The following is a 14,531-nucleotide window of genomic DNA, read 5'->3' on the forward strand; positions in this document are numbered from 1 at the left end:
TATAAAATACAGACTTTTACTTGCCACCAAGCTGCCTGTAAACTACTGTCAAATTCACAGTAACCCCTTTATAGTGTATGTAGAACAAACATTCCTCTGACATGTAGAATAACGAATCACGTCGGTTCTATTCCTGGAATTTCGATATGTTACGTTCTACAATGTTTGGCAACCGAACGTGGCCCTGCTATATCAAAGTTCTTAACTCCAGAACTTGTTGAAATGGTACTCTTGTTAAGGGTTATTGTGGGGGAGGCACCGCGTAGGCTTTACTAAATAACCATTGACTTCTTCTGGCTGAGTGAGGGAAACACAAATCACCGTCTTGACAGTGCGCGTGGGCGGCCAATCTCTCCGACGCTCCCCGGTCCCGCGCGCGTTTTATCACAAAACCTATAAGGGCATTCCTCCCACGGGTTGTTGTCATACTGATGCATACTGACTGCCTCGAGATTATAAATGGATTCATTTAAAACAGACAGATAAACACACCTCGCCTCGCGCGGGGCTGGTATTCCGTTGTGAATGTCTTTGCGCGCGAGAGAGATTGATGTAGCCAAGAGGGGGACACCGCTGCTAGAGCGAATCCCGCCTCATTAACTTTCAAAGTCGAACGCGGCAGTGATCCGTCACCACCTTCGCCCCTGATGCGCACAGCGATGGCAGCAGCAGGCAGCGCGCCTGGTTTTCTGTTTAAAACAGGCCTATACCTGGCACGTGGCATTCTCCACCAACTGCTTCAAAGGGCGGAAGTGAAGTGATGAACGAGAAAGGTTGAGTTGTTTTTACGGCCTAGAACCACCCACGCGACATTATGGAAAATATTGTGCAGCAGGCACCCAACCTATAATTAACGGCCCCTGGTATTAGGGAGCTGTTTGGAGTTCGAGACTCGAGCAATCAAGCCAACGCAAAGCACTCATAGTCACTGGCGCGATGATGACAAATCTACTGTTCTGAACGGAAATGACCTGGACTGAACACAAAACATCTCGAACAATATAAACCGACAACAAAAACCATACTAATGTCTCTGTATTATCCTAAATTAATAGAAATGATGTCTCATGATTCATTGAATTAATCATTTAAACCCGGGGATATTTGATTAGGCAGGCTAGCCCGCTAATGAAAAGCTTTGGCACAGGCAGCACCATGGACACAACCACATGACTCTGCGAATAGAACATTACTTCTGCCTTGGATTCTGTTTTGTTCCGCTGCATAAACATTTGAATGAGCTGTTTTTAATCCCCCCATATAGCCAACCAGATTTAGGTTATCAGGCTACTTAAATGCAATATAATCCGGGGAGACACCAATGATCACTAACAAATGTGAGTCATGAAACGATTCCGGTTTAATGCTGAGCAAATAGAATACAAATAACAATAAAAATATCACTACAGCAACTAGACTAGACTAAATGTACGATAACGGATGCATTTAGGAAAGGGACCTTAATCGAGAGTGAAAGATATGAATGTAGGCCTATGCCTCTTTAAACCACGGTCCGCCTGCGGTGTAAAGCCGGCGGAGTTTTTTTTGTGAATGGAATGCGGCATCCATTAATGGAACTCCCTGACTGAAGACATAATGCGCGCGATATGTCTGGTGCCAGAAGGAATACAGTCAGGCAGCAAGACGCCATTGATCAAAGGCAGAAACTATACAGACAAACCCCCTATGTCATTGTGACATTCAGACAAAATAGTCAGTGCTTGTAAAATAGAAGGGTTTTTTTTTTCATTAAAAACGAGGAAGAGTTAGTGCGCTCGTTTAAGAATGCGTGCACCATTCATGCGCAATATCAATCAGTAGGCCTATAGACAAATAATGCATCCTCAACAATATTTTGTTTTGAACAGACTTCAAGCGAAATGCCAGTCAGACAGAACTGACACAGCGACGCACACAACTCGCGGATGCAGTGATTTATTTCGACTGCGGCCGCGACAGACAATCTCAACAACAACACTGCTCGCCAGCCTCCTCCCCATCGGTTCCTCACTCTCTACTGGCCAGATGAGCTAATCAATGCGGACTAAACTGGAGGAGGAGACCCATCCCGGTGCGGTGTGTGAGGGCCAGCAGCAGCAGGATGCAGAGGGAGACACCGTGCGTGCAGATTATGGCAGTCCTTATGATGCTGATCCGTGCAGCTGACGATGCAAAAACTAAAACTGAAATTGGAAGGCATAGTGAAAAGACTTCCAACAACATATAATGATGCTATAGCCTATATTTACTACACACAAATAAGGATAATAATGATAATGCGAAGGTCCTACATTTAACTAATACACATTATACGCCTATCCCTATACTTAGGTAATCAGAGTTGTCCTGTCTATAGCTATAAAGGGAAGGGGGAAACCTAGTCAGATGTACAACTGAATGTCTTCAACTGAAATGTGTCTTCCGCATTTAACCCAAACCCTCTGAATCGACATCCAGGTCTTCGGCGCACGGGGAAGTGCGGGTTAATTGCCTTGCTCAGGGGCAGAACGACCGATTTTTACCTTGTCATCTCAGGGATTCGATCCAGCGACCTTTCGGTTACTGGCCCAACGCTCTAACCAGGCCTGTGCTATAGGCCTAGTTAAACTATTGAGATAATTGAGAATAGTAGTGTTATTTCTGTTTACAGAGTTGGCCTGCCTATAGCTAGGCATATTAAACTACCAAATGTGAGAATTAGTTTCGACTTCACTTTCAAACATATATCATCCAACCCATGTCCCAAAGCGTCCACGCGGGCATCTTTAGAGAAGGTGAGTCACTGCGGTGAAAGGAGGATGCTGCAAAACACCGAACCCGTGCGCTCTAATGTTGAGTGGCATACGGTAATGCTCAACGGTTATAGGAAAATATGCCCCCTTAGCTCCCGATTATCGGCCTAATTTATCTCTGCTGTTAACACACACATATGCAGGCCGTTATGCACGTACGCGCGCACGCACACTGAACACAGTGGTGTCACACACACAGGCCTACACATGCAAGCACACACGCACATAAAGAACAGTGTCACACACAACCTCACACACACAACCTTCTCCCTCTCACATGCATCCGTGTCCAATCACTGAAAGAGTCAGACTGGCGCCACTCATTGCAGCCAGCCCCACCATCAGATTCAATTATCCTTCAATTTGATTGGATTGTTCTCTCCATACAGGAGTGCACGCCTTGGAAATGCATAATGTTTGCACAAGAACAAAGGGCCGAGGAGCAGGTAGATAGTAAATTAGTCCTGCGTTGATAATGTCAGAATGGACACAGGCCTAATTTACTTAATAGGTACATTATGGTGAAGACAACCTTGTGTTTGCTCTCTCTCTCTCGCGCGCGCTCTCTCTCTCCCACACACACACACACACTCTCACACACACACCTCTAACCAACCTTTATAGTCTTGGCAGTGCCATTATTTCTTTTCTTAAGTGCCCCCAGGCAATTGTTTACAGCCCTGGCTATGCCTCTCGATGGATTGTGAGTTAATTTAGTGTCCCACAGCAGTTCATTAGAAGTAAAACGTAAATGGAAGTACCTGCTTCTCGAGAGATAATAACGTTCACCGTTCTTAATGTGTTTTATCTTTTGCACTTCCTCCGAGGTCACGTGAACGGTTTAGACACATCAGTTGAATGGGGGATTTATATAAATAAAGAATGTAATCAAGTAATCTTGGAGTTCTATTTCCTCAGCCCATGCAATACATAGGCCTATAAATTGTCGTTTGTATTTTGATAAACAACAGACAATATATTATTGTCATTACACATGCACTAAAATGAAATACAATTATATAAGTCCTATACTGGACAACAAAAAAAAAACATGCTAAACTAATTCACCAATTGCCCCCGTGGTCTAAAGTGCGTGGCCAGCTCGCACTAGGAGCCCTACAATACACACAACTAGACAGAAGCCAGCAACAGTTGACTGGAAGGTTGGCGGAGGTAAGTGAGACAGCGAGTAGTGATGCAACTGCAAGCCTGGCAAGGCAAGCTCCAGTGGGAGAGATTCCTCCGCACTGCACTGGGCTGGCAAAGTGCCCAAACACTTCAAATTAGACCGGTGGGCCTATACTTCTATACCCTATGTTATGACAGCTGTCTAAAATAGAGAAAGGGATGGTTTAGGCCTACATATCTCTGTCTCAGTTTTAAATAAAATCGAGTTCATCTTCTATTATGATTCAGTATTATTGCTTTCACCAATCATAATCATAACATCAGGGCCGGCCCTGGGCATAAGCAATATAAGGGGTCGCTTAGGCTCACCGGCCGCTAGGGGGGCCCTCAACCGCCCCAATTTGCTTTAAAATCACAACATTTTCTCTATGCCTCATGGCAAAATGAAGAGAAGGGGTTCACAAAATCTCACTTAGGGCCCCCAAAAAGTTAGGGTCGGCCCTGAATAACATGACGTCTGCCTGTCAAGTGACCCTGTTTTCGCTTTGAAATCATACTTCGATATTCTGATATTGTCATAACAACCAAACCCCTGAATGCTCACGCTGTGTCAGTATTCAGTTCACACAGGCTCCACATCTGGGGGAGAGAAACCTCCTATCTCCCTCTCCCTCTTCCCCCTCCAGCGGGAGAAATACTATTTCATTCACCCCGCTTCCGTTCATTCATCAGGGTACTGCAGTGTGGCAGAGCCAGAACGCTCGTTGGTTCGTTCGATCGAAGCTAAAATTCTTATCAATGAAAGCTTGCTGACGTCAATGGGGGGGAAACGCTGACATTGGGTCACGTGGGCAGCGAGGGCGGACGTATAAAGACGCGGCGCTGTCCGCGGTTCTGAAAATACTCACTGAAACAGACACACACACACAACAGTAGGAGTTGGAAACCTAAAGCGAAAAATAACAACAAGTACTTTATACAGACGCTTCCGAACCATACAGAGCTTTATTTGTTTTAGGAAAACATTGGTGTATTGAGTTATAGAGTAGGAAGCTGAGTCAGAGAGAGGTTTGAGGAGTGACAGAATAACTACACCAGACTGCGCTTCTGGATTCATCACACGACTCCAGGTAAGAAGGACAAACTTCTTCATCATTTCTTCATTTGAAAGTGATCAAAATGACTGACATGTAGCCTACAATTAAAAAAGAAAGTGGTGGAAATCTAAATGGCCATTGTGAATGTGTTACTGTTTGGGACATCCACCTTCCTTTTTGTTGGACATACTAGTTGAAACAAATACATTATGAACAGAAATGTTGGTACACAAGCTTACAAAATAATTGTTTTAAGATAAAGCCCAATAGGAACTATGCAAAGCCTACAAGGAAATGGGTGTGGATTAGAATGATTTGGATGAGTTTGGCTAACGATTGTGATAATAATGTTGACAATGATTACCGGAGATGGTGATAATTGTCATAACCATCATCATCAATCATAGCCACGCTTCTCCCCAGTCTTCCATCACCATGGCATCACCAACTGCCAAAAATAAAGACAAAAGGGGGGAAAGTGGCCCTTTAAAGAGCCGCTGCCTTAAATAATGGTTATGCGCGTCAAACCAATGTTGATGCAGCTTTTAGAATATAGTTAACATCCTTTTGAGCATATTTTGTATGTATATAAACACCAATTGCTTGGCTTTTTTTCTGTACTCTCATGCATTCTCATGTTACTGTGGTTCTTGCACTTTTAATTTTGAAGCAACAGAGAGAAATTCCACCGGGTCGTAGAAGCGTGGTGCAGAGCAGATTATGGCGAGATAGGGCTCCTTAAAATCGGATTACTAATGTACTTTGAGAGAGAGAGAAAGAAGAGAGGCGGTTAAAATATGCTTTTTGATGACTGTACAAAGTGTAGCCTACCACACAGCTAAAGTAGTAAGTAGCCTATGACAAAGTTACTAATTAAGACTGCAAAGGATATACAATAATTGCAAGGTGATATAGATTCTTTCTATACAATTTGCACACGCAGAACTTTACATATTAGGGAAAATCAGTCTCAATGGGAAGTGAGATGGATGGTGCCTCATTAGGCCAGGTCGTTGTAGATTGTTTCCTAATCTCTCTCTGTGGATTACACTGATCCATCTGTGTTATAATGTGCGAGGGGTCAAACCTCAATACTGGTCCCAAATGGCACCCTCTTGACTATTTACTGCGCTATTGTTGACCAGGACCCATGGGACTCTAGTCAAAAGTAGTGCACCATATTGTCAATAGGCTGAGCGTGCCATTGGGACGCACTTCAATGCGGCATCATGATCCTTTAATCTTGTAGGCCTATATCCTTTTTCAATCGCATCTAGATTCTAGGACTATAAATAGCTGCAACGCTCCAGTGGTTAGATCCAATGGGGTTATGTTTGATAGTGTTGCGGCTGTAAAGGATTCGTATAAAGGAGATTATCAATTGTGATTGAATATCTGATCAATCTATTCATGCTTTTTGTTATATTTCTCAGAGACAGAAAAACATGAATCTTAAATCATTGAGCAGTTAGGGTACGTCATTTATGGATCGATATTATACTGCATAGGCTACAAAATACAACATGATCAATGTGAAATCTGTTGTTGCCATGGCCACAGATATAAATGACCTTACAAGTCTAACAATTCTGCTAATAGTTCTCTGTAGCCCTATAGCAGCGTCGCGAGGAACGCGCCTTGGAACGCTTTCTTTCTGAGTTCACATGCGAAAGGCACATTAAAACTTGCAGCACCAGCTCGAGACACTGAGACTATTAAGTTGTTGTTAGAAGAGTGGAGGCGCGAGAAAATATGTATTTAAAAAAACTGTACAGCATATGTCTAATCGAACGGTTTAACCCGAATCGACGAACGAGGCCTATATATTATGTGTAAGGGATAATCAACGAGGGGCTCTGCGTTCTATGGAAAATAATGAATGACACGGTGTGTTCCACAACGCGCTAGCGGAGTGGAACTGACCTTCCGCAGAGTTGCATTCTTTTCCAGAGAACTCAGAGCCCCTAGTTGATTATATACCATGGGGTATAATTGAACACATTTGCCATAAAATGTGTTTATTTGCCGGTATTAATGTGTTCAACATCCACTAAAATAGCTAGTAAGTTTACTAGATAGCTACAGTAGTTGCCATGGTAACCAAACAAACAGACTTCCTAGTTTAGCTAACCAAAGTATCAGTCCTAGCTTGCTTGCTATTATGAAAATCTAATTCAACAATACCAATACTGTTTTCAATTCTACTTTTGCTTTCAAACGCAGCGCAAACAAAACTTGGAAAAATTAGCTATAGCCATCGAAATCTACCATGCAAATATATACCGTGCGTTATTTAAAGGGATCAATGCACGCTCAAGAATGCCCTTCAAGCCAATCAGAAAGGAGTATTCAATAACGCTATGGTATAAAGCTGAAAAACATGGTGTAGAGCTGAAAAGTTAAATTGAGGAAAATCCAACTTGTCCAATTTGGACATGAAAGGTGTTGTTGTGAAAGCAATTAATGTGTGCCATGGAATTAAATGAATGGTTTATTACCTTGAAAAGCATGCATGCCCATTCACAGACACCCAGCCAAGTCTAGTTGTTTTAGCTTACCTTGTATATGAACATCCGATTAACTATAGTTGCGGAGTGTTGCTTTTTGAGCTGTGGTCCTCTGTAGCTCAGTTGGTAGCGCATGGTGCTGGCAACGTCCAGATAGAGGGTTTGATTCCTGGGACCACGCCATACGTAAAATTAATGCACACTTGACTGCAAATCGCTTTGGATAAAAGCATCTGCTAAAATGTTATGTTACTAAATGTTGAGGAAAATACATTGATAAACCATTTCAAACTGTGTCATACTAGTCGGCCATCTTGCGTGGGTCTCTGCACAATTTATGTTATTTGTTGACCTGCACAGAGGGTGAATGAATATAGTGGTTTACCTATTATATGTGTGATATTTATGGGGGGGAAACATGTATAGACTACTGATAGTGTCTAGGCTTACCAGATGGCTAGACTGTAAATAACGATTTTGAGTTGCTTTCCGCTAGTTATCACATACAAAATTGGCTACAGCATAATAATTAATGAAAGCAAAAATGTGCTTTTTGGACTTCATTTAAAGGTTAAGGTTAGGTCTAAGGTTAGCAGTGTGGTTAAGGTTAGGGTTAGGTTTAAAATCACATTTTAGAAGATCAATTGTAGAAATGGGCAGGGTAGTGACAACCTAAATTGAGAAATGTTTTCACTGCTAGATGAGTATTGACTTTGACAACTCCACTTGGGCTATTTTCAATGGTTCACGTCGTCATTCCTTTACACAGGCCAACTCACTTCCAGCAATACATTTCACTTTAATGCTGTGAGCTAATGGTTTTATTGGCAATGAAACTACCTAGTTTAAAAAGAGGAGAGAACCTCAACTGAACTGTATACGATATAGATTCATTAAACCACAAAACAATTTGTATCATCCCTGTAAAACCTTTCACTATAGATAAACACTTTACATTGTACAGGGGTAGGGGATTCCATAAAATTCAAATTCTATATTGGTTCACCAATGTTTACCATCCAAACATAAATCTCTCTCTCTCTGTCTCTCTCTCTCTCCCTCCTCTCTCTCTTTCTCCCCATTTCTTTCCAGGCACATCACCTTTCCTCGCTCCCCCCCCCCCCTCCACCCCCACGTCCGTTCTGTGTGGTCATGACGCAGAGCCAATTCTCCACAAGTGCCCTTATCCTACTGGTCATCCTGCTGGGACTCACCCTAACCCTTCCGTCTGCCACCTCCGTCCCTGTGCCGACTGAGACACACAGCCCCAGTGACAGCCATGCTCCCCCACCTCCTGGGCTTAGGCTACCAGAGGGAGAAAGGGATGTGCAGGAAGGGAAGAAGGGCAGACTTCCACGGAGAGAGAGAGCAGAGGAGGAGGAAGAGGAGGGGGAGCTTTTCGGAGACATGGACCCCAAAACATTAGCGGCCGTTTTGCTGGAGGCGATGAATAAGCCGCACGGGGAGAGGATGAACGGAGGTGTGGAGGATGGGAGGAAGGATGAGGAGAGAGGAGAGGAGGAGGAGAGGGAAAGTCAAGAGGAGAAGGGAGAGGAGGTGAGAGCTGCGTTGGAGGAGGGAGCGGACCGAGACAGGGACGGTCGAGAGGAACTCGAGTTGGTGATGGCCGCCGCTGCAGAGCAGGGCACGGAGGAGCGACAGAGGGAGGAGGAGGAAGAGAGGAAGAGAGCACAGGAGGAGGAAGAAAGACTAACAGAGAAGGTGACTAGCCGTACCACCAGCCAGACTGTTCCTGTGAAGGAGAAACATCCTCCGACGGTAGAAGGAAGAGGGGAGGAGGTGGGAGTAAAGGAGGTAGGGGCCAGAGAGGAGGCGCAGAAGGGACCTCCCACCTCCCAGGAGATCCAACAAGAGGAGCAGGAGCAGCTAAGCCCAGAGGAGGTGCAGAACCTCCAAACCATGTTGGAGGAACTACAGAACTACAACACAGCCAACAAGAGAGAGAGGGATTCCCAGGCCCAGGAGCAGAGAGAGAGGGAGAGCAGGGGCTACAACCAACATGACACAGACCAAGCCCTGATGGACAACCAGATAAAACCTAAAGCGAAAGGAGGATATCCACTAGCCATGTCCAAGAAGAAGCTCAAATGGCAGGAGGAGACTCAGAAAGCCCTGAACATGCCCACTTATAGAGGTGGCAACTTCATGGACCACTTTGACGACAATCTGGCTCACCAAACGGCTGAGGATGAGGAGGATGATGAGGGAGACGAAGATGAGGAGGAGGTGTTGAGCCCCCAGGAAGAGGAGAGGAGGGCGAAGGAGGAGCAGGAGGAGGTCAGGAGGCAGGCGAAGGAGGCGCAGAGGGCCAAAGCTGAGGAGGAGAAGTTGGCGGATATTGCCTCAGACATGCTCCTGCAGTACATGGTTAAACAGGACAAAGGGAAGTACTCCAACCAGAACAAGAAGACCCTGCTGTCCAACGCAGCCGAGGACAAGCGCTCTGATGAGGAGGTGGTCAGCGAGGATGACGATATTGATCCTCAGACCATCGATAAGCTGATCGAAATCTCCAGTAAACTCCACCTCCCAGCAGACGACATTGTCGACATCATCAGCGACGTTGAGAAGAAGAAGAAGAAAGACACTCCTGAGATGTTACCCTGGCAACGACCCCAGCAACGACCCCTAGTTCCCCCAGCAGCCGCCGCCTTCGACACCCAGCCTTCGGCCCCACGCAATCCCACCCTGAATCAGCCTTCTCCAGCCATCAACCCCCTCAAGGCCTGGTTCATGGACATATCCTCCTCAAAACAAGACCCAAACGTCTGGATCAAACCACGACACAAGTCCTTTCGGACCTCCTCCTCCAACTACCCTGCCTATCCCTTCTACCAACAGAGGCCTTACCGAGGGTACTACCCCCTCTACTTCCCCCCTCCCAAGCCCAAACCTCGCTACTACGCCAAATCCTCCCTCAATGACCTCCTGTCGAATTCTCTGGACTACGACTTTGACTTCCCTCCCAAGAGGAGGTACCGTCCCTGGGTACAACCCCGCCCGAGGAATCCCCCCGTGGCTCTCCGGCAGAAGCTCTACTACCCCAAATACCTCCTCCCCTCACACCCCCGGACATACAACCACCTCCCCATCCCCATGGCCAAACCCCGGTCGTCGCCTCCCAGGGGTCAGTTTCAGCCTCGACGTCGGCATGGTTACTATTACCAAGCGCCCCCAGCGCCTCTAGTGACCCGGGACCAAGATTATTATGGGATGCAGGAGTTGGGGCAGCAGCAGCAAGACAGTGACGAAGACCTAGAGAACTACATTCAACAGGTCTTTATGAAACCCAGACCCAGAATGTATCAGTGAAAGGAGAGGAGAGAAAGAAAGAGAGAAAGAGAGAGACAGAGACAGAGAGAGAGAGAGAGAGAGAGGGGAAAAAGGGAGGAAGAGGTAACAATGGAATGTATATTTTCCTCACCGCTTACTTTTGATTTTGTTTCTGGGTTTGAGTCTCGTGTCTTTTTACTGTTTAGCTTGGTTTTGGTCGAAATGTAACACAAAAATGTCATTTAGCAGGGGGGGAAGGGGGTTGGCTTTCGTTCGCTGTAGAGTATAAAACAAACTTGCAGATAGAAGAGAGATATATAGGAGGAGACATCCATTCATTCCTCCACTTTGGATGATCACATGAGAAACTGTGGGTCATGGTCCAAAATGACTTCAAGAGGGGCACAAAACCCACCGTGTATAGATCTATAAAAGTTACAGAACTCTCCAATAGAACTCCCGGAACAACGACTCTCACCATGTCATCATGGAATCCTGATGGATATGAGGGAGCATCAGCATCATTCAGAGGACATTAAACATTGAGGGTGATTCCCAGATAGTACCCTATTCCTTATGTAGTGTAGAGTTCTAGGGGCCCTGGTCAAAAGTAGTGCACTACATGGGCAATAGGGTGCCATTTATGAAGCAGCCTGACAACCATGTTGCCCTTCATTCAAAACTTTTGAGTTTTGTAGGTGTTAACAAATACTCAGATGTCAATGTTTGGAACCAAAATGTGCAGTCAAACATGTTTATATTCCGAAAGACTAGCCATTGCTATTGGAGCAGAGGCCCCATCGATATTAAGCCTTACCAACATGTGTGTGTTAGGTTTTATTATTAAATGAGCATTTACATGATCGTTCTAGTTATACATCGTTTGTAGAAAATTAAACTTGTAAAAAAAGATTGAATTGCACCTTTTCAAGAACTCACAGATAGAAGCAGTTAATCTAAAGGACAGGAGGAAAAGCCCACCTCCATTGATACCCTTGGTAAGTTGCCATAATGCAGTCCAAGACTGTCAATATTGACCAAATATGTTTTCTTTTGTCTTTTTTTCCCATTTGAGTGTTACTTGTCTGTTTTTATCAATTCTGTTATTTTTTTTGTCATAATATTTTTGCATATTGTTTGATTTTAATGTAAATTGCCCTTCTGCAGACACTTTGATGATTTTACTTCTGTATTTGTAATGTACTTTATTTAGATTTTTTTTTTTTTTTACAAAGCAGTGCTAAGATTTACATATTCATACATTCCAAATATTTCTAAGACAAAGTGATTTTAATGAAAAGAAGTTGAACATAGTGAAATACAGTTTTATATTCCCTTATTATTATGAATTCCCCCTCGTCTTGCTGAAGGCGGTCAGCTTTGTTAAGGGGGTAGAATTTAATCGATTGACGCTCTTGTAGGGAGTAAAATGGGGTTGTGATCTCAATTCCACTCCATCTCAAGTCGATTCAGAGAACGAATTAGAATATTCGATTCACAAATAGAAAAACGGTACGGGGATTTTTCAATGAAACTGACTTGAGTTGGAAAGGAATCTTCCCTCGCTCCCGATGAATGAGTGATATGAGAAGAGAAAAGGGAAAATAAAAAAACGCTGTGCTACCATAGAGAAACAAATATGGCTCTGTTTATGACGTTAGAGGCTGCAAAGAGATTGGGATTCAGAATCTCCCCGGTGTCACAGGAAATCAATATCTAATCACCTCCAAATCCTTACTCATTTAATCTTGCCTTGGGAACCAAACCCCAACAAACTCCCATCTTGTCACGTTTAAGTCTTGAACTAACCATGTGGCAATCTCACAGCCGAGACAAGGGCACATCCCATAATGGATCCCTATTCCCTTCATAGTGCATTACTTTTGACTAGAGCTCTATCGGCACTGGTCAAAAGTAGTGCGCTGCACAATATAGTGAAAAGGGTACCATTTGAGACGAACCCATACACAGCATAGACAATCTCAAAGTGAAACCATTTTCAATGTGACTGATGCCACAGACGCTAGCGAAAAATCCCTTATTCTACAGAATAGATGAGGGGAGAAACACTGGGGGAACATTGGGAGTGGTGTTTGATTTGATATGTGTGTTCTGCTTGACTGAGATTTAGACTTGGCACCTTATTCCCTACATAGTGCACTACCTTTGATTAAAGAAATGGCACCTTATTCCGTACATAGTGCCCTACTTTTGATCAAGGCCCGTAGGCCACTATTGGTAATAGTGTGTCATTTAGGATGCACCCCTGGTGACTGTTCCAGGTCGTTGAACTGAACTCATTTGATATTTGAACAGGTTCAGCGTTTACTAGGAACACTGATCAAAGGGGACAGACTCACCCTTCAAAACCTGCTACTCAATACTAAAGTTCCCTAACTGTGAGGTATCTGCTGTAGGAGAAAAAGAGAGCGAGAGATGTTAAAGAAAGTCATGAAAGGAGGGAGGGACCTAAAACATGACTTTCATTTTGAAACATTTTTTTATAATTATTTTGTGACGAAAAGAGAGGGAGGGAAACAGAAAGGGTTAGGGATGACTGAAGAGAGAGAGAGAGAGAGAGAGAGAGAGACAGACAGACAGACAGACAGACAGTTTCTGCTGCATGTACCTGCATCTAAAATGTGTTGCTTCTTTTTGATGAACTTAACAAGCATTGAAAAAAAGTATAAAAAAATCTAAAATAGCTAAAAGATGACTTTATAGGCGTATGACGTACCAGATATAAAACCCTGTTGAAGTCTTGTACGAGGATGTTGTTCTGATCTATGTACTCTATGTCTAGCTGTACCTTGTATCTATATCGTAATAAACATGCGTATTGCTGATTGTAAATAACCGCATGTATCCATGATGACTAGTTTTGCTACACAGAGAGAAATAAATAAAATCAACTATTTTTTATTATGAAACTGAAATGCCTTTTTTTTTTAAAACTTTTTTTAGTAGACATTTTGTGAAGTTATATTTTCAGATGACACCTTTGCTTCCTTTTCCTACCTATCATACGGCAGCAATAATGAAGGACCACGATAGCAGTGCAGCACAGTTTGGTTTTTGCCTTAGCACTACACACCTGATTCAAATCATGAAAGCTTGATGATGAGTTGAGCATTTGAATCCATTGTGTAGTGCTTGGACAAAAACACAAACTGTACTCCCCTTTGGGTCCCCAGGACCAGGATTGAGAACCACTGCAATAAAGGGTTGCAAAATTAACTTAAAAAAACATAAGTAGGTGGGATGATTTACAGAAATCCTGGTAGTATTCCATACCGAATCCAGGAATCTTTCAACTGTTCCCAGTTCTGGGAATTTTGGGATAGTTAACTGAATTTTGCAACCCAACCTGTGTGATCTGTTAGTTTTTATAATGTACAGTATACAGGCCAACTCAGCTACTGCTGCCATAGAATGTACAGTATACAGGCCAACTCAGCTACTGCTGCCATAGGATGTACAGTATACAGGCCAACTCAGCTACTGCTGCCATAGGATGTACAGTATACAGGCCAACTCAGCTACTGCTGCCATAGGATGTACAGTATACAGGCCAACTCAGCTACTGCTGCCATAGGATGTACAGTATACAGGCCAACTCAGCTACTGCTGCCATAGGATGTATAGTATACAGGCCAACTCAGCTACTGCTGCCATAGGATGTACAGTATACAGGCCAACTCAGCTACTGCTGC

At 43.9% G+C, this 14,531-nt stretch overlaps 1 protein-coding gene across 1 annotated transcript; it reads left to right on the forward strand.

Moving 5' to 3' along the window:
* Positions 1-8,617: 8,617 nt before the first annotated feature.
* LOC110531456 (uncharacterized) lies at positions 8,618-13,748 on the forward strand. Its single transcript, XM_021614665.3, has one exon. It carries the CDS (start codon positions 8,677-8,679, stop codon positions 10,855-10,857), a length of 2,181 nt encoding a protein of 726 aa, XP_021470340.3. The 5' UTR covers positions 8,618-8,676; the 3' UTR covers positions 10,858-13,748.
* The last annotated feature ends 783 nt before the right edge of the window (positions 13,749-14,531 follow it).

The sequence above is a fragment of the Oncorhynchus mykiss genome, chromosome 9 (assembly GCF_057628025.1).
Source record: "Oncorhynchus mykiss isolate SJ-2025 chromosome 9, ASM5762802v1, whole genome shotgun sequence".
NCBI lineage: Eukaryota > Metazoa > Chordata > Actinopteri > Salmoniformes > Salmonidae > Oncorhynchus > Oncorhynchus mykiss.